The sequence below is a fragment of the Gambusia affinis genome, linkage group LG13 (assembly GCF_019740435.1).
Source record: "Gambusia affinis linkage group LG13, SWU_Gaff_1.0, whole genome shotgun sequence".
Classification (NCBI taxonomy): Eukaryota; Metazoa; Chordata; class Actinopteri; order Cyprinodontiformes; family Poeciliidae; genus Gambusia; species Gambusia affinis.
The window spans coordinates 6,748,477-6,767,564 of NC_057880.1; the positions used below are offsets into that span (position 1 = coordinate 6,748,477).

Consider the following 19,088-nt stretch of genomic DNA (forward strand, 5'->3'; position numbering starts at 1 on the left):
TCTGATAGGTATTTTCTAAACCTACATAAAAAGAGAACCACAGACAACGTTTATGAGTTTTCAACCAAGCTTCTGCAGAAGGAGAAAACATAGCAAACCACTTCTCCAAGGTGTTCACCATGCGTTCTGACTCTCTGCATCAGAACAAGTCTTTTTATTACAGAACAGAGCAGGAATGGAATGTAAAGGTAATAACTCAAAGAAGATAGAGAAAGGTAACATAGGAACTAACACACTGGCCCTTTAAGGAGTATCCCTAGATTTAGAGAGCAGCTGCAGCTTCAAGGTCTAAGGAAAAAGCAAGTTTTGTCTTTCACACAATTTAACAAACTCCTCCTTTCTGGGGTGTGAATACTAAACCTATAAATGAAAAACAAACTAGTAAACCTACAAATGTAAGAATGATAACAATACATAATTATCCTAACAATATCAAATCCTGGTTTTGATGCAGAGTAAAAATAGTTTGTTTTTCTGTATTTAGATGCCCTTGATACTTATCTTGTTTTTAACATAATTTTTTTTTTTTTACAAGACTGTTGAACCTACCAAAGAGCAACGATGCAAAAAGTGCATAACAAGAGGGCAAAAGTCTAGAAAACCCATTTTCTAGACTTTTATTTGAAAGAATATTTTTGAATTCCATCTTCATACCATGGTTTCTCTCAGTTGAAGACCAACGCTGGAATATTTAACTTAATAATGTGGATATGTTTTTGCATATGTCATGTGAAATGCTGCTACTTGACTACAGGCTGCTTTGGGGTGTGACTCAAATTACCTGATCTTTATAATTGACATCAAGTGGGTAAATCAATACTCCCAAGTTTATAAGAAGCTCTACTAAGTGTAATTCTGATGGCTATAAATTTATAATATCCTAAGTGTTGGGGAATACATTCATTTTGATGCAATTTGGTGGCATTTTTTGACTAATTAAATAAACAGCATTTATGTCATATAGACCAGATTGATGCTTATATGCATGTTTGTTTTGTTTAGTTTGTGTTCATGTCTGAAAATATTACTCTATTCAGAGTCTTTTGGTTTCTTTTCACATATATAAATTAACAGAAACAAAGAAAATGAACACATATGTCCAAAAATACATTTTTATACAATCTGAGCAGCATCTGTCACATTTACATTTTTTCAGTGTCATTTCCTGTTTTAGCTCAAAGGTGGGTTGCTATATGTAAATTACAGACCTGCCAATCAATAATAAAAATAAAAAAACAGATTAATCAAACTGTAGCCCTGTGATTAATTACAATTACTCAACTTTGTAAGTTTAAAATGTAAAATAATAATAATAATAATAAATAAAAGATGCACATTTTCAAAAAATGTTTATAAAAATGTTTTGTTGTCTCAAACCAAATATTTCCGTCTTCCCGGTTTCCACATTCAGGATGGTTTAAAAGAAGCCATTTTGTTTCAAACGTAATTTATAAAACTGCTTGTGCTTCAGTGGGAGGATAATTCATCACTACCTTGGTTTTATGCAAATATCCATCGCTGTGTTTTTTTTTAAAAAAGCAATATTTCCCACTGACTCTCTTCACTCATGTTTCCACTCAGGTTTGAGCCTATCCACTGATGACCGCGGTACAAGACTGTTCAGCGCGCTACTTTGAACTACGTCACCCTCCGCTGGAGAGAGGCGTTTGGGTCAAATGTGATGTGATGTAATCTCAAAGGTAACGTGATTAATCTGCATTATGTAGCACTGACGGGTTAACGTTGACAGCCCTTGTAAATCAATTAACAAAATTCAAAAGAAGTCCATCAAAACCTAAATCCATAGCAAAAAATTTGGTTTTGCATTTCGGCAACCTCAAAAAGTAAAACCCATCTCGTATATTACAACAAATGATGCACAATTCTAGGTTCTTCCTCCGTTTGCTGGTGGTTTAAATGCTACATATTTGTGGGTCCTAATAAACTCAGCATGATTATATTTTTCACCATCTGTGAAAGAAATCTCCACAAGGATCTCCATGGTATTCTGGATTACTGTCGATTTTGTCCACTATGTGTTTCAAATGATAAGATTCAACAATCTTGTGCTTGTATTTACACATTGAAACAAGCTGTGTTAAAAACACACCTTGCACTGGCTCTTTGCATTTGGCTCTGGTTACAACCAGCCCACCAACCACACACACACACACACACACACACACACACACACACACACACACACACACACACACGCACACACACACACACACACACACACCCCCGCACACACACACACACACACACACACACACATGTTTGTGGAGACTTTCCATTGACTTCCATTCATTTCTACAGCCTAAACCTTAGCCTTGCCTTTACCCTAACCCTACCCATTACATACCTAACCCCAACCCTAAACAAAACTCAATTCACATCTCAGTCCTAAATCTGACCCTTGACCCAAAACAGCGTTTCCCCTTGTGGGGACCAGGCTTCAGTCCCCCCAAATAGCAGTGGGTCCCCAAAATGTTGTATGTGTCAGGAACATGATCCCCACAAGGTGTTAGAAACAAACGCGCGCGCACACACACACACACACACACACACACACACACACACACGCACCTCTATGGGAACGTTGCCAGCTCTGAGTAAATACAATAGATATTTGTCAGGGTCAGGTGTCGCTCAGCAGTGTAACGCTCATCCACGGGGAACGACAAAGAATGCATTGTGTATTAAGGCCACGTTGAAAAAGTTCCTCCTCAAAACGCTGCGCATTCCATCAGTGAAAAATGTAGGAAAACATAATAACTTCAAGACCTTTCCGCTGTGATCTCGGGCATGACGATCAGCGGATAAGAAAAGGCGGCACAAACCAAATGTTAACATGACATGCCTTTGTGTTTGTACAATTTTGCTCTGGTGAGTTTCTCTAAGCTCCAGTGGAACGATTCTGTAGCTAACCTTTGACCTCTGCGAAAGAAACACTATTGCCTTATCCAAATCTCAGATCAACAATCTTGATTCCTGTTTGTGTGTTCCATCAATGTCTCATTCAAATAGCATTCCTATGACGTTTGCTCGTCAAATTTAAAAGTACAATGTGAATATATTAAAAGTACTTTTCATCAAGCATTTCTGTATTAAAAACACTTTTTTAGTATGCCTTTATGCAGCTTGGGAAACCCTTGAACATCAGTGGATTTATATTAAATCAGGCTTGATGTGTAAAGGTTTATAAAGTCTCGCTCATCCTTGGGTGCATTTTCCAGACGCCTGAAGGCGAGACATTGGTTTATTCACACTGTTTAGGAAGGAGACGGGTTCTGTGTCCCAGAGTTGTATTTGTTTTGGAGTGAAATGTATAAACTAACCCCATAACAAAGGGGGAAAATGTCCTTGTGAAAAGTTTGACTGAAGCTTGTAAGACAGGAAAACTGGGCCTACACTAATATGGGCCGAAAGACCGCTCAGCGAAAAAGAAGCTATTACTCCACAAAAAAAAGAGAGAGAAAGAGAGAAAGGGAAGAAAGACCTTCATTTTTGGAGACATGTCCTGTGGTCTGATGAAAATTAAAATCAATGTTCTGGAAATTATGACCATTGTTACATTTGGAGATGAAGAACATCATAGCAACAGTGAAGCACAAAGGGAAAGGAGAAACTTATTAAATTTGGCAGCATCATGGGAAAACAACATGATGAGAAACTTTGAAGTGCATCAGTTGAAGCTCGGACACGAGTGGATGTTTCAAGTAGACACTAGTCCAGAAGGACAAAAAGTCTATTTTTGGATGTTTTCATCACAACGTCCTCTGTCCAACAGAGTCTTAGTGGACAAAACTGAGAAGGTGTGCCGACAAGGGAACCCTACAAACCTGGTTCCTTAACACCAGTTCTGTCAGGAGGAACGGGTCAAAATGGCTCCTGCCACCTCTCTTAATCTGTGATTTATTCCGGCCACATACCTTAATTGAATAAATATTATTGAAAATGTATTTATTAGTTCTCCTGGTTTGGTTGAAAGTGTTCACTTCCCTGTCCCCCAGGGTTTTTGTCTCCCCTCTCCAGACATTCTGCCTCCTCCCCACTGACAATGGTTGTCTTGAGGCACAAAGGCAGAACTGGGTGAGAGCGTCTCAATGTTTCCAGCTAACAATGGTAATCAGACTTTCTGTCCTCTCAAAGTACCACTCCTCTCACAAGAAGTAAACACTGAATAATAAGCAGAGGGATAACTTTTGGTGGAATGTGGAAATACAGGATGTGAAATATGATTCACCTGCAAACACAGAAACTCGTAAAGACTCTTTTCTAAGTGCATCTGTACACAGAAGAACCACTCCAGGGTTTGGAGCTGGGACTCAGAGGTGCGTTCATGGACATGTGGATATCTGAGCTGCCCTTCAGATCAGCTGGACCTTCCCTTAAGTTCAGTGTTAAATGTGCTAATTTTAAGATTAGAAGCATGTAAATCGCTAACATGATACAGAGAATCAACGGTTGTGGTGCTAACTTTTTGTATGTTGAAGCTCATTTTTTGGGAAATATGTTTTCAAATAAGTACAAACGTTGCATCATTTTTATTTTGGTGTACTGTTTCAATAAATAATGTATTACAAATGTCCGAGCAAGAATCAAACATTTATAAGACAGTCATTAATCTTTACTGTATATGATTTTTATGTATTCCAACGTATTTTCTGTAGCGTTTATATGTGTGAGCGTAAGCATCTGAGCTCACATTGGACCAACCTGCCACTGCTCCTCTGCTTTTATACCCGGCTAAAAAAAAACCCACGTCAGCTAATTGTTAACTCTAAACACTGTTCTGCTGTCCTGTAACTCTACACTACCCACACACACATGACTGATGTTGAACTAAAGGGTGGAGAAGACTGGAGCTTCTCAATGACCTGTCAAAGGACACAAAGAGCAGCTCAGGTAAATGTTGGAGCAAACCAACATCTGATGCCAACAAAAGTTCTATTATTAAGATGTTATTAAAAAACGAACAATAAAATATGCAAACATTGTTACTTTTTACTGCTTTTATTACATCTAGACAACAAAATCACACTGTAATATGTGCAAGAATGGATATTGGTAGAAAAGCCACTAAACCGGCTGAAAAATCTTTTAAGAACGTCTGTTAATTGAGATTATTACTTGGGTTTGTTAAAAATAGCTTATTATGAAAACATATAAATGTAAAAGCATTTATAACATGAACCGTTTTCTGTTTTTTTAATAATAATATTGACTATTAGTAGATATACTACTATTATATTCATTTAAAACTGCTACAAAATCCAAAACTGGCATGGTTTACATTTTTTGGGGGGGGAACAAATTGAAGTACATTTTACAATAACCTGGCAGTAGCACTCCCAGAAAAATTCCATAGGAGTGTCCAGACCACACCAGTAAAAATATTGGAGAAGCACAACAGAAAAAACCCCAACGTATGTAAAGAATAGGTAACTATTTAAAACTATGATGTCGTAGCCCGGCCTCCACCCTGACCCCTGTAACGGTAAGATTTAAGCAGATGCTTCACAAGTTTGTTTTAAGTGTTTCTGTACTTACCTCACCTTACAGGTTGCCATGGCATTTCGGATCTTTTTTTTTTTTGGAGTAAGATACTTCTAGCAATTTCCTCTAGTTTATAAAGAATGTTTTAGGAAGGACAACTACACAGATTGTTTTAGAACAAATTATTTTTATTTGGACAGTCCCTAAAAAAAAAAAAAAAAACCTTCAAAGTGTTCAAAACCAACAGTCCACTTGTGTGTTCATGGGTAAAAGCTGGCTTCAGCCCAGAAAAGCTGCATCCTCCTAAATCCAGCCCGGCCAATCTCAGTTGGCACGCAGTTTCAGTCCTGGAGGCGATGACATCGCTACCGTCTCGCGGAAAGGAGATCAAAGGTCAACTCCTGGACATCGAAAGCAAGATGTGAATGAGAGGAGTCAAAAAAGACTCCTGGGGATGCTGATTGGCCGGTGGCTTGCTGGGAGTTTTTCAGAGCCTCCAAGGTGCTGTAGATGACCCTGGCCCGCTGTTCCTCTGAGGGGGGGTCAGCCCAGCGATAGCAGGGCAGAGAGGGCGTGTGCAGCAGGTAGTACACCGACGACATGTAGACTTTACTAAACTCCTGCTTCAGATATGACAGGTCTCTCTGCAAACAGAGATTCACACTTTGTTTTATTGCTACATTTGATTCAATTATGCACACACTAAAATGCAGTACGGTACAGATTCATTTTCCACATCATTCTTCTGCTTCCTCACTTAAATCTACAGCACCACCTGCAGGCTGTTCCTGCGATTGCGCATACAGAGTCCTTGCATTTTAAAAAAACAAACAAGAATTTATGATGCAACAACCTAACCAAGCTTCTCACTTGCATCAAATGTTATCAAGAATGTATGCGAACCTTCTGCGTTCTGCTCATATTGGTCTCAGCTTCCAGCCAGGCACTCTGAGAAGAAAAACAAACAAAAAAATATTTCAAACCAGTGTCATTTAAAGGAACCGTTTATGGTTGTGCTTTGACAAAAAAACTGCACCTAATTTGGTGACAGTAAACCACAGTTCCCTCATTTCTCACCCTGAGGGCATCTAGCAGGTCTGTCTGGTCCAACAGCGCTGGGAAAGTTGAAAGTATTGGACTGCATATAAGATCTACGGCAGAGATAAATAGGTAAGAGATGGTATCACCTTGGAGCTGTGGCCAATTGAAAGTATTTTAATTTATTTATTTTTGTCTGATTAATGTTGTCAGAGTCTTGCCTGCGTTCTGCATGGTGGGTCTGTCCATGAGCAGCGTGTCGGCCAGCAGCTGGCGGTGCAGGACCAGCAGGTGGACACAGCTCAGACAGTGCAGCAGAGTGTCTGGGAGGAGACTGAGGAGGAACATGAACGTGTCACTCATCCACACCAGCAACTGGAAATACAACAATATAGTGAGAAGAAAACCAAACATTTGGATGTTTTGTTGATAAAATGAAATGCGACACATTCTACACTGTGTTCACAATTTCTAGAAGAACTGTATTGAGGATCAACTGTATAATAGAAAAATCACAGCACTCTTAGCCCGTCTGACATGTTAATAAACCATAAACTGAACTAAATGTTTTGCTTTCTATTAAGGCTGAGTCGATAACTCAAATCAATAACGTTATATACCGCGACAGACACTTGATCAAAATCAATAGATAATACATCCGATCTGATAGAATATTCACTGAACTCCAATCCAGGACTGCACAGCATCCTGGGAGACGTAGGCAGAGGAAAGGCTTCAGCCAGCCAATGTCTCATGGTGAGTTAAGCAAGATTGGTGGCTAGTTGAGCTAGTGTTTCTGAGAAAAAAAAGAAAAAGAAAAGAAAAATGTTCTATAGCATAGTTTGCCAAGCTTTTAGGAGCATTGCTTGGTAGACCTGGTGCTGCGACAGTTGCCAAAAAAAGCCTTAAAATAAATTGTAAGTGAGGTGTCTCAGTCCAGTTTTGTAAGTTTTACATCACAGAACATGTTTCAGGAGAAAAGCAATCTATTTTAAAGTTAGTCTGAAATAATATTAAGTGTGAAACATTCTGGCACCTACAATGCGTCTGTTGTCACTTTAAGCCTAATCGCCCACACGTATAAATCCAAGCGGAGCCAGGAATGTGTCTGACTGAGACTTGGAGTGATTTATTGATCACGTAATCGCCCTGCATGTGTTCTAGCTTGGCACCTGGCTCTTCTCGCCGATTCTCCTCCTCCCCAAACCCCCCCCGCCCCCACCTGAGTTGCAGTCTGGTCCGACTGCTTGCCGATTTCAACTTAACAATCAGTTTGGGCTGCCGTCGGGCCTGGAGCATCTGCTGAAAAACGCCACCAGGAGCTAGGAAGTCGAGAAAAGACACAAAATCAATGTTTTTTGTTTGTTTGGAGATCATCTGTTACCATTTTTAAAAGTTTGGCTTCTTTTCCTTACATCTTCTCGAAACGGGTGCTTCCAACATGACATTCTTCTCATATGGCGTTCCGCCATTTATTGGCAATTCATAGGTCCTATGCAGGAGATTGGACAAAATATTCAATTCAATTAAGACTGGATTTTCTCAGTAGGAAATTCTGCAGCTCTCGTAAAAAAAAAAAAAAAAAAAAAAAAAATTTGCTTACTTTTCCGGCTTTTAACTACTTTTACACTGAGGTGCAAACAAGTTCTGTATATTTACTTGAATTCATCGACATCTCTTCTCGTTTACCTGTTTTGGAGTGGATTTCCACTGTCATCAGTTAGTTTGAGGAAAGCCCAACCACAGCTCAGGTCTCCTCTCTCACCTGTCGACTTAAAATCACACATCACATCTTACAGGTGACCTACTATGCTTCCTTGAACAGGCAAGGATAGGCCTATGAGATATACAAAACAGATTTACTACGGTTTTTTTTCACAAAATCCTTCTTAGATAATAAGAATGCTTTTTGATCTCTTGTCAGAATGAGCTGTTTTAGAATCCAAGTAAGCTGCTGCAGGCCACGTCCCTAACCTCAACGCTCATACTCATACATGACAATGGATGCAAACAGCTGCGCAATTATGCAAACGTACGGCTTTGAAAAGCAGAAATGGAGCCTCCTGCACAACCAACGAGAATGTAGAGGCAGTGCTTGATGATTTATGACGTTACATTCGGAAGGTTTTGAAACGGCTCATTTTCCAGACACCAAAAAACACTTTGCTTTAAGAAGCAGTACAGACAAAAAAAATTTTTTATATGAAAAATGTGAATTTTACATGACATAATAAAAAATTGCTGTATTGTGCTTTCACGTGTCACACATGAACACTTACGTTTCGCAAAAACGTAACTCCAAGTTCAAAAAGAACTCCAATGTTCGGAGACGAAGAGTTGCAGCGAAGGAAGCAGTCTCCGTCCAGGATAGTTGGCAAGATGCTGGTCATCTGACAAACGTAAAATGCAGGAATGAGTAAAGATCTTTGCCTCTACAGAGGTCAACTTGATCTTACTGTTCAGTGTTTATGATGTGGCAGCCTCAGTCCTCTCATACCCTCGGAGAGAAGTTCCATGTCTTTGGGTCCTTTGAGGTGAACGACGCCCTCACCGTGTGGATGTTGCTCAACACCTGGAAAATACGTTACTGTCTTGTTTAAATAAATTACATACAGAGAGGAAAACTATGCTGTACGTAACGGAGAACAGGCCTGTTACCTGCGTTCCATCAAAAGCACACATACGGATGTGTCTGCTGAGGACCTGAACTCCGACCCCAGGAGTGGGAATCATCTTGCAGCTCCACAAATTAAAACAAACACAGTTCCTGACCTGGCGAGCACGGACCTGCACAAGTTAACAAAAATGACCTGTTCTTGTCAGAATGGGTCACAACTGGGTAAATACTGCAAACTCTAGAAAGAAACATGGTTAAATTAAACACTATGACGGTTGTGCAGGAATAAACACATGCACAGAGAAGCACTCACCCTGCCGGTGTCTGGGTCTAAGAAGAGATCTTTAAAGGAAAGCTGTGATTGGCTGAGCTCAGGTTGAATATAATGACTTCCTCTATATCGCTCCCCTTTAAAAAGACAAAAACATTGAAGTTTCACTTTTTAATAAAACAATATACATATAAAACGGCTTCCCTACCGAGAGTTACACTTACTAACGATGACATTTTCCCATTGATTATTCACAAACCCTCCATCTACCTATGATCGTGTATAAAACCATGCACCACACACAGCTGGAAAATGCAGCAAAAACTCTAAGCCACCATTTTTAGATTAGCTATTTTATCAAATCTGTTTGTTTTGATTGAGATTTTACTTGAGCATTTTTATGATGGTCTCCATAATTAATAATAATAAAAAAAGAAACTAACAATTTTTAAGCACATGTGTTCAAAATGATTTCTTTACAGGTTTGAAGGGACTATATGATCACATGTGGCTGCAAATTGGGTACGAATTGTCTGAATTGATCCAGAGCCACGTTTTCGACAAGGAGCTTCTTGCAGAATCATGCCAGTTTAATCAATCTGCTCACCTTTGTTTCAACAGAACAGTTTGGGAGTTTAATATTTTACAAAATCCAAACGAGTTCTCATGTAAACCAGAGTTTTGCAGCTTGATAAGGACAGTGGTTGTGCATACACAGAGAGAGAAACACTAGATGTATAATGACCTTCTTCTGTCAGGAGTTTACTGAGAGTTGATGGCCTGAATCCTGAAGGAATGGCTCCCATTGCTGACAGCACATCTGTTGTATCAATCTGTCACAAGCACATACAATTAATGTCATGTAATTAAAAAATAAATAAATTAAGCTTTTATTTGGAGATAGTAATATTACCAATACCATCAGAAGGTAGAGAATATATATTTATGCCAGATACACAGTTTTACCTCCGTCAGAGCCTTTCTGAAAGTCGACCAGTTAGAAGCTTTGCTGTGAAAAACAAACGCAAGATGAACGCAAAACAAATAAACAAACAGGGCTGGTAAGATTACTTTTCCTTTTTTTTTTTTTTTTTTTTTTTACAATATCTCATAATAATTTGGAGAACATCCAGAAGCAAGAAACACTGACAATATGATGTCATACGTTTTGTCCTCATCGTCGACCTCATCTTCATCTTCCTCCTGTTCCGACTGCTGGATTTCGTCATCTTTGTCATCGTCTTCATCCTCATCCTCATCCTCATCCTCATCCTCATCCGAATCCTCATCTGAATCTTCGTCATGCTCATCATTTACACCAACGCCAATCTAAGAAAGATCAAAATACAAAACATTAGGAAAAACTTTATCAAAAAAAAAAAAAAAGCATAAAAAAGTTACAACACCAGCAGGTTCTATTTTAATGTTCTTGGTACAAACTTTGAATTCAGATTTTCAGGTAAGTGCTGGTGGAATTTAAACAGTTGTGGTTTTCTGGATTTCTGCAGTACCTTCAGATAGGTTTTAGGAACAACTCCTCTGTTCCCTATCTTGTCCTGAGCCAGCCACCATCCATCTGCTGTCTTTTTAATTATCTTCAACACTTCTCCTTTCTGAAAAGGTAAGAACATTTCAAGAAATGCGCCTTAGCTTTAGTGACGAAATCACAGGAAAAGGCTTCCAAGTATGCAACAACTTATGATCAAGACAACATTGGGGAAAAAAAAGAGCCACAAAGCAGACAGAATCCACTTATTTCTATTATGAAACATTTATCCCAGAGTTTTATCTTTCTACTGCGTGTTGCAGGGGATTTTTAATTCAGGCAGGAAGAATTTGGCAATCTTAAATAGGATATTGAAATAATTTTCTCTCACTAGCTACCAAAACTTTCTGCATCATCGCCTGCAAAGCTGTCGACAGACATACGGCCATTTACCCGAACAGACAGATCTCCTTCCTGCTCTGCTTTGAAATCGCTGAGGACCTTGTAGATTTGAGGGGCTGACAGAGAGGGCGACTTTTCAGGCGTACTTCCATCCCCTTCATCTTTACCATCACTGTCTTCCTCAAAATTATTGTTGCTGTCGTCATCGTCACTATTGTGGTCAATATCTTTTGTTGAAACATTGCTACAAGTACAAAACAAAAACGGGAATAAAAAAAATCAGAATCAGAATTGAGGATTATTTATGTATTGGCAAAACAAAGCATACTTTTTTACAATGAAAAAATGTGAATGAATAAAATTTGTAAAAATTCCAACACATCCTACTGTATATGCCAAACAAATCAGACAAAACATAAGAAAAATGTGTGTACAAGATGTAAACTATGAATCTAATGTTGAGCGTTTTTAGTTTGTCTATTAATACGTCTGTTATTTTATTATTTACTTGAAGTATACATATTGGAGCTTACGCAGCTTGAGTACTGGGGCCTGGTGGTGAAAGCTCCAGAGACAGGGTGACCAGACGCTCCAAGATGTTTTGCAGACGTCTCTCCTCTTCTAGTTTCCTCTGATCATAGTTTCCCACTGGAGCCAGCTCATCAGCCTGAAAAACAAAATCAACAGAAATCAACAAAGTCAAGTTAGTGACAACTTGGACACAGATGGACCATAAAATTAAAACTTTCATTTTCTTTTTCATTTATTTAGTGCTGTAGTGCATTATGTTTCTTGCAAATGTATTACTGGAACTGTGTCACAGAGAGTATTCATGAGTATTATTATATTCATCTTTCTGAAAGATGAATATCTTTAAGAAGTAAGGTATATTAATATTTAGGTAAATATAATACCAGCTATACTGGTGCGGTTCCCAAATATCATTTAATATGTCTAATAACAGGATACATACCTTTGTCAAATTCTGTAGAGTCTTTAGAGTCTTTTCTGCAGAAACTTGCAACTCGTAACATCTGTTCACGATATTCAGATTTAAACCAAATAAATCAATGTGCTAAAAACAAAATTGAGACTAGATGAAAGGAATTAAATAACATTTAAATTCAAATGAAGGCAGGAGCAGAAATATGGCTAACAACAGTCCTTTATAACTGCCCACCTTTGCAGTGCCTCCTCTTTGGATCCACTTTGGCTCTTCACACTCTTTTCCAGACTGTCAAGCTGTTTCACAGCAAAAACAATGAAACTCTATGCGCAGTCAAGTCTCAATTGTACAAAAAATATATGTTGCAGACCTATTTAAGTCTGCGTTAACACTGTATTTGGCTATGGCTTCAGAAACAAAAACTCTACTCTTTAGCTGAGGTTCGTTAAAAATCATCGTTTGAAGAATAAATTGTAACAAAGTTAAGGCGTCTTTCTCTAACAAACCTGTCTTTTGACTTCGTCCACTTCTCTTTGTGCGATTTGCAGCGGTCCTCGCCTTTTCGGAGGCATTTAAGGGCTCTTTTGGTTCACAAACACCTTTTGTTAGCCGAACGTTTAGCTCGGCTATTATGCTTCCGCTGGTCGCTAGGCAACTGACTTCTTCTTTGGATGTTCTTCTTCTTTTTTTTATGGCGGTTGGCAAACAACTTTTACGTGCATTACCGCCACCTTCTGGACTGGAGTGTGGATCAGATGCTAATTCACTATAACCTTCCCATAATACCTGTTCTCCTTAGAAAACTAAAAATACTATTAAAAACTACATCCCCAGACGATCTTTGAAGCAAAATTCTAACATTTAATTTATTTTTATTCCTACTTAAATTTCTAATTAACTCCTCCCTTTCCTGAACATACTTACTACATTCTGAAAAAATATTTTGTATTGTTTCTAATTTCCCACAATAACTACAAAAACCTGTGCTATGTTTATTAATTACTTTAAGAGTACTGTTTAAACCTGTATGTCCAAACCTTAATCTAGATATAGCGTCCTCTTATTTTTTATTCCTGCTACATTTCCTAAATTCTCCAACTTTTTTTGGATGCTATAATAAAATCTGGCATTGCTTCCTTTATCCCACTGTTCCTGCCATTTTCCCTTAATATACATTTTACTAATATTTTTAACCTCATTTTTGCTTGTTTCAATATTTAAATCAACAATACAGTTTTGGCTGCATTCTTAGCAAAACTATCTGCCAGCTCATTTCCTATTACTCTAATGTGGGGAGGAATCCAAACTAATTTGACCCGAGACCCATTATTTTTCATCCTAAACATTGAATGATTAATATCAAATATAATATCTTGCCTTGATTCTGAATTTTGTTCTAAAATACTTATTAATGCACTACTTGAATCTGAACAAATTATAACCTCCCTCTCTCTTGTTTCCTCAATACATTCTAAAGCCATAGCCATTTGTTCACCTGTATACACTGTCAATTTGTATGTTATTCTTTTATTTCTCATAATATCTAAATCCGGAATTATAAATGCTATTCCTATATTGTCATTCTTTGGATGTTGTGTCGATGGTCTGCTTATATCTGGGTTTCTTCGCTTTCTCCTTTATTCATTAGGCATGTTATCAGTCTTTGGTTCTTAGTGCATAAACACAAAATCTGTCACACTAGCATTTACATAAAAAATGATCATTGGCTGTTACCGCCATCTATTGGGCTAAACTTGTCAATGTCGTATGTGTATCCACCAAAAATGAAAACTACCTCTCAATATTTCCCGATGAAACGAAGACGAATGAATTAAGTCATATTTTTGGCTGGTGGTGCTAAGGCAAGTAGCGCAACAATTAATTTAGTCACATTTACCTTGCAAATAATTGATTTATTCTGTCTCAATTGCAGAAGAATTGATACAGGAGTAACAAAACTAACTAATTTGTTAGTTTAGTTAGAATTTATATGTTTTCTTAATGTCTGTAATTTTATTGATCTTTGTCTGTCTTTTTGCCACAATCAGATTAAAGTTAATATTTCTTCATGAACCTGTCGCTATTTATTTTTGGGTGTGGGTTCCAGAATCCTATAACGTTAATGACGTCTCTCGTTTTCTTATCTATGACTGATGACTTTTTTCCCCTTTATATTCTCAACTAAAGCGAACAGTTAAATTGGATTATTTATGTATGTAAATAATTTAGTTTTCACAAATTTATTTATTCGCCACTTTTTAATTGTTTTTCCTATTTATTTTTTTCTCCATTAATTATCTCCTTCAGTTGTCTTGTTATACAATTTATTGCACGTGCCCATTATGAAGTACACATATATAATATTATAAGTGGTTTTAAAAGTGGCCTGTAGAGGGCGTAATAGTGAAACGTGTTGCCTTCGTGTACACCTTGTTTTTTTCTTACCGTCTTTAAGAAATAACTTTCTATAAAGTTTAAATAGGTCAACGACAGAACATCAAAAGTATACATTAACTTATAATATATTTGCTAAAAGAGACAGATATTTAAGCCTCCTAGATCTTCTGCACAGTCTTAGATGTCATAAATACGAGGCGTCGAGTGATTTTGAAGGCAGCAAAACGATACTTATTACGTCACGTGTGCTGGTGAAACGCGTGCCATGGCTGCTCCCGTCGCTCTCATTCAAGGTGCCAGCAGAGGACTGGGGCTTGAATTCTGCAAGCACATACTAAAAAACAAAAGCCTCGCTGCTGTCGTAGCGACATGCCGAAACCCGGACGGAGCGGCGGAGCTGCGGGGCCTGGAGGGACAACACCGGGGCAGACTCACGGTCCTCAAGCTGGACGTGAACCTGGAGGAGGACATCCGCGAAGCCGCTGCGCGGGTGAAGGAGAACTTCGGTCGGGTGGATCTACTCGTGAACTCTGCGGCGATGCTTCATCCCACCGGGAAAGGAGAAACTAGTTTGAAGGATGTTTCTGCGCAGGTACAACGTGATTTGACACACTTTTTTTTGTTGCAAAGATTGGAGTCAAAACTTTCTCTAGAAATGATGTCAAACATATTTTAAAATATATTTTAAGTGGCAACTTCACTTTAGTTTGCGAGGTTCCTTTGATTCTGAACTCACGGATTCACATGAACAATAACATTACCTTTTGACTGATGGGTTGTTTATTAAATTGGCTGGGTGGGACGTTATGGTTTTGACACCACTTTAACTTAAATTTATTTGCACGTTACAGCCACAAACCTCGGAGCGTTTTATTTGAATTTTATGTACGGTAAAAGTCCATCAGAAAGAATACGAAAAAGAAGCCTCCCTTGATTCAACACACTATAGATCCACATCAGCTAACACTGTAAGGCTTTTGAAGTAGGTCTCTGCCTATTTTGCACATCTAGGCACAAAATTTGTTCAATTATTTGCAAAACAGTTCAAGCTTAGTCAAATTTGATAGAGAGCACGGCTCAAAAATAAGTTTCCAAGTGTTTCCTCTTCCTTAAGCACTCAGATCTTTGCATGACTCCCTTTTGTCCTGTCAACAGATTCTCCTGAGCTGTGGATTTCTGCAGCTCCTCCAAAGGTACCATTGATCTCTTGACTCTTTCTATGATCAACTCTGACCTTACTTTGGATTACAGTTTAAATAGGCAACTACAGAGTTGTGAGTAGACCTTCTGTAAGCCCCTTTCAGATCAGAGTCTTACAATTAACATGCAACATGAATCACACCATGCTGATCAATCTGCATAGATCACAGACCATGTGTTCTCAGACGACTGTGTGTGCATTGCAGACTTCTACTGCTTTTGAAGCTGTATCTTCTTTTTATCATGTTACTATCACGGTTTTTTTCTAAATCCAATGCTTTCAGATCGTAGTAGTTCCAGATTTTACTACCTCCGGAAGTGGATTTGCGGCGTAATATTGGTGGGATGACTCCTACTCCCATTTCTTTATTTAGGGGTATCAGACTAAAGGAGGCTAAATACAATCTCCTTTTTTGTCTGAAAACGATGTGTCCCTATAAACTGAGGTTGCTGGCTGTAATGTGACTAAATGGGTCACATTACCCAAATGTTACATTACAAAAGTTGCAAGAATACTTTTGTAAGACACTGCAATAACTGTCTGGATTTTTTAAAGCATTTTTGCATCCATAAGATGCACATCACAGCTCAGTTTTTACCTTCTTTTTTCTTTTTAGGGCATCGTATCCACCTTGACGACCAATACGGTGGGACCCCTGGTAATGGCCAAATATTTTAGCCCTCTCCTTCAGAAGGGCGGCGGCGCCTTCGGTCTTCAGCCTCCAGAGAAAGCGAAGCACCACAGCGGCATCATCGTCAACATCACAGCTAAAGTTGGGTCCATTGGAGACAACGGTATCTTTAGTGTGACGTCTGGTTCACAGTGCCCTTTTTTTGTGTTTCACATATCGTGTAGACTTAAGCAGAGAATAGAGCCAAGAGTAAAATCTCATGTAATGTGCTTCGTCTTCTCCCAACCTCCCTGCCACACCCCAGGTCTTGGTGGTTGGTACAGCTACAGAATGTCTAAAGCAGCTCTCAACATGGCTACCAGGAATTTGTCCATAGAACTGGGCCGCAGTCGACCCAAGGTAAACGTTTGCTTGTACTCAACTTTGTATTTTTGGGGAACTACTGTTTTTATCCAGTAGAATAGGAAACACAGGTATGGTCATTATTATTATTATTTTTTTGTTAATTTATAAATTTGATTTCTGTCTGAACTTTTGTCCGGATAGCAATCCAAGTACAAGCAAAAATTATGGACGAAAGTATTTCTAAGCACCTCCATTTTCTTTTCTGCTGTTTCCAGGTGGTGTGTGTGTCTTTACATCCGGGAACAGTTAACACGGACCTTTCCAGGCCTTATCACCGGAATGTGCCAAATGACAAGCTGTTCAGTGCTGAACACTCTGTGAACTGTCTGATGGGCATCATTAATTCACTGAGCATCGAAAAGACCGGGAAGGCGTACAGCTGGGACGGGACCGAGCTTCCTTGGTAGAGTCAAAATCGTACACAATGCATAGATGTGACTTCAACCTCTTTGTGAAAACTGTCTGAGCTGGTCATGCTGTGGTGAACAGGAATTTTACCATTGACTCAATGAAAACGAACCGGGTGTTTTTAACATAATAATCAAGTCACAGAGAAACCTTCTTCTTTACCTCAACACCAAAGTGCATAAGTTAGAATAAATCCTTAAAGGCAAGGTGTGGCTTTTAAGATATAAGACTGTTTTAACAACATGTGGATAATTTCAATAAAAACATGTTCACAAATAAAGGTTGTGAAATACTTGGTGTTTATGATCTGAACTGACAGAAGTGCAAGTAAACTCTTAATCGCTGCATCTATCTCTGAGTTGGATTTGGGGTCGGGTTGGTTAAGACTCCTCCGCCTCTCCAATTTGGACGTCCATCTTCAAGGTGTTTATCTGTATTGTTTTGGTTTTTTTTATTAAGAACTTGGACCAGATTCCTATTCCCATTTGAAGAAAAACAACCCCAAAACATTTTTAAGTATGAGGTTGGAGTTTTCAGGGTGATGCAGTGTTTCCCCGTCAACGAATAACACAAGCACTCCTTAACCAGAAGAGGGCAGCATTTGGTATAAACAGGTCTCTCCTTCCATCTTTTTTTCTCTCTCACTACTCTATCAAACTTTGGATTGAAGGGCCCACTGCTTACTTTTGATTATGTCCATATAATATTGTTGCTTAATTATAATCTAATTAATAATCTATTTGAGAATATCACACTGTGTATCAATACAGTCTGTTTTTAGAGCTATGCAACCACAAACGTAGGTGGATTTTTATATGGTACACCAACATGAAGTGGGGAATAACTGAAATGTATATGGCACATGGTTTTCAAAAACATTTTTTAAAAATCTAACATGCTTGCATTTGTAGAAACACATTTTTCTGCAGTTCAATAAAACTCAATTTGAATTAATAAAAAAAAAACTTTGGTTCTTTTATTAAACAAGAAGCTATTATGAATAGCACCTTTATTATTTCATTGGTGATTAATAAAGAAAACAACAGTTATAGCGAAGTAAAAAAGCTGATATGGATAATTATAGCTGCAAGTTTTGGGGGTACTTATAGCTTTACACATCGAGAGACAAAATTGTTCATCCATTTTCTTTACAAGACAGGTCGATCTCAGTCAGATTGGATCAGAGATTGCGCTAGGCCATTTTGGCATCTCATTTTGACTGACAGAAAATTCTGTCATAATTTATTTTTTACCAATTTTTATAACGATGCTATAAGGCCATTCAGTTGCATTTAATTTTCATTTGATGCAAAGGCATCCTATCCATAACTCTTCAAGGCACTCTCAGCTCTCAAACATGGGATGGTTTTAATTGAGTTTTCAGGTAAGGCATGATACTCAGGATTTTTCTTTTAATGAATTGATTGAATTAGTTGTTGACACACTGTACTCTGCGTAAAATTGAAAATATCTGCATCAAGTCTTCAAGGGTGCGAATAGTAATCCGTCAAAATGACACAGGGTCTTAACATTTGTCTGCCGTTTTCAAAAAAATCTGGTCAAATAAGGGAATCGTTCTGTTTTTGCGGCACCTGGACTGGATAAAAAGTATATGTGAACATTGATCTTCACGTCTCAGAAGACAGAAGAATGTCCTATTGGACAGGGCTGAAGACTCTTGCAGTGTTTCACTTCAAACACTGCTTTGTACATGGTCTCTCTTGTTTTGATCACTAATGTTTTCTAACACAATTTGTAGATTTAATCACACACAGGTTGACTTA

At 38.3% G+C, this 19,088-nt stretch overlaps 2 protein-coding genes across 3 annotated transcripts; one reads left to right on the forward strand and one right to left on the reverse strand.

Moving 5' to 3' along the window:
• Positions 1–5,676: 5,676 nt before the first annotated feature.
• nphp1 (nephronophthisis 1) lies at positions 5,677–12,924 on the reverse strand. Of its 2 annotated transcripts, none has more exons than XM_044136452.1 (20): positions 12,769–12,924; positions 12,497–12,558; positions 12,290–12,350; positions 11,850–11,983; positions 11,368–11,560; positions 10,940–11,041; positions 10,594–10,757; positions 10,395–10,437; positions 10,174–10,261; positions 9,471–9,565; positions 9,199–9,327; positions 9,038–9,112; positions 8,820–8,930; positions 8,230–8,312; positions 7,956–8,032; positions 7,763–7,862; positions 6,762–6,874; positions 6,580–6,653; positions 6,406–6,450; positions 5,677–6,146 (listed from the first exon to the last, which is right to left on the reverse strand). In XM_044136452.1, exons 1-20 carry the CDS (start codon positions 12,832–12,834, stop codon positions 5,868–5,870), a joined length of 2,094 nt encoding a protein of 697 aa, XP_043992387.1. In that variant the 5' UTR covers positions 12,835–12,924; the 3' UTR covers positions 5,677–5,867. The 2 variants fall into 2 exon arrangements, with proteins under 2 accessions (XP_043992387.1, XP_043992388.1); XM_044136453.1 differs by having other exon boundaries at positions 6,010–6,146; positions 6,539–6,653.
• Positions 12,925–14,878: 1,954 nt separating this feature from the next.
• On the forward strand, positions 14,879–17,584 carry zgc:65997 (uncharacterized protein LOC794398 homolog). The gene is made up of 4 exons (XM_044136454.1): positions 14,879–15,251; positions 16,477–16,654; positions 16,796–16,890; positions 17,112–17,584. Exons 1-4 carry the CDS (start codon positions 14,925–14,927, stop codon positions 17,301–17,303), a joined length of 792 nt encoding a protein of 263 aa, XP_043992389.1. The 5' UTR covers positions 14,879–14,924; the 3' UTR covers positions 17,304–17,584.
• The last annotated feature ends 1,504 nt before the right edge of the window (positions 17,585–19,088 follow it).

Coding starts and splice junctions, on each gene's coding strand:
- nphp1 (XM_044136452.1), bottom strand. CDS start 12,834: ATGCCTCCGAAAAGGCGAGGACCGCTGCAAATCGCACAAAGAGAAGTG. Junction 9,113..9,198: donor GTGCTTTTGATGGAACGCAG/GTAACAGGCCTG, acceptor CGTATTTTCCAG/GTGTTGAGCAACATCCACAC. Junction 7,863..7,955: donor AGCACCCGTTTCGAGAAGAT/GTAAGGAAAAGA, acceptor TCGACTTCCTAG/CTCCTGGTGGCGTTTTTCAG.
- zgc:65997 (XM_044136454.1), top strand. CDS start 14,925: ATGGCTGCTCCCGTCGCTCTCATTCAAGGTGCCAGCAGAGGACTGGGG. Junction 15,252..16,476: donor TGAAGGATGTTTCTGCGCAG/GTACAACGTGAT, acceptor TTTTCTTTTTAG/GGCATCGTATCCACCTTGAC. Junction 16,655..16,795: donor TGGGTCCATTGGAGACAACG/GTATCTTTAGTG, acceptor GCCACACCCCAG/GTCTTGGTGGTTGGTACAGC.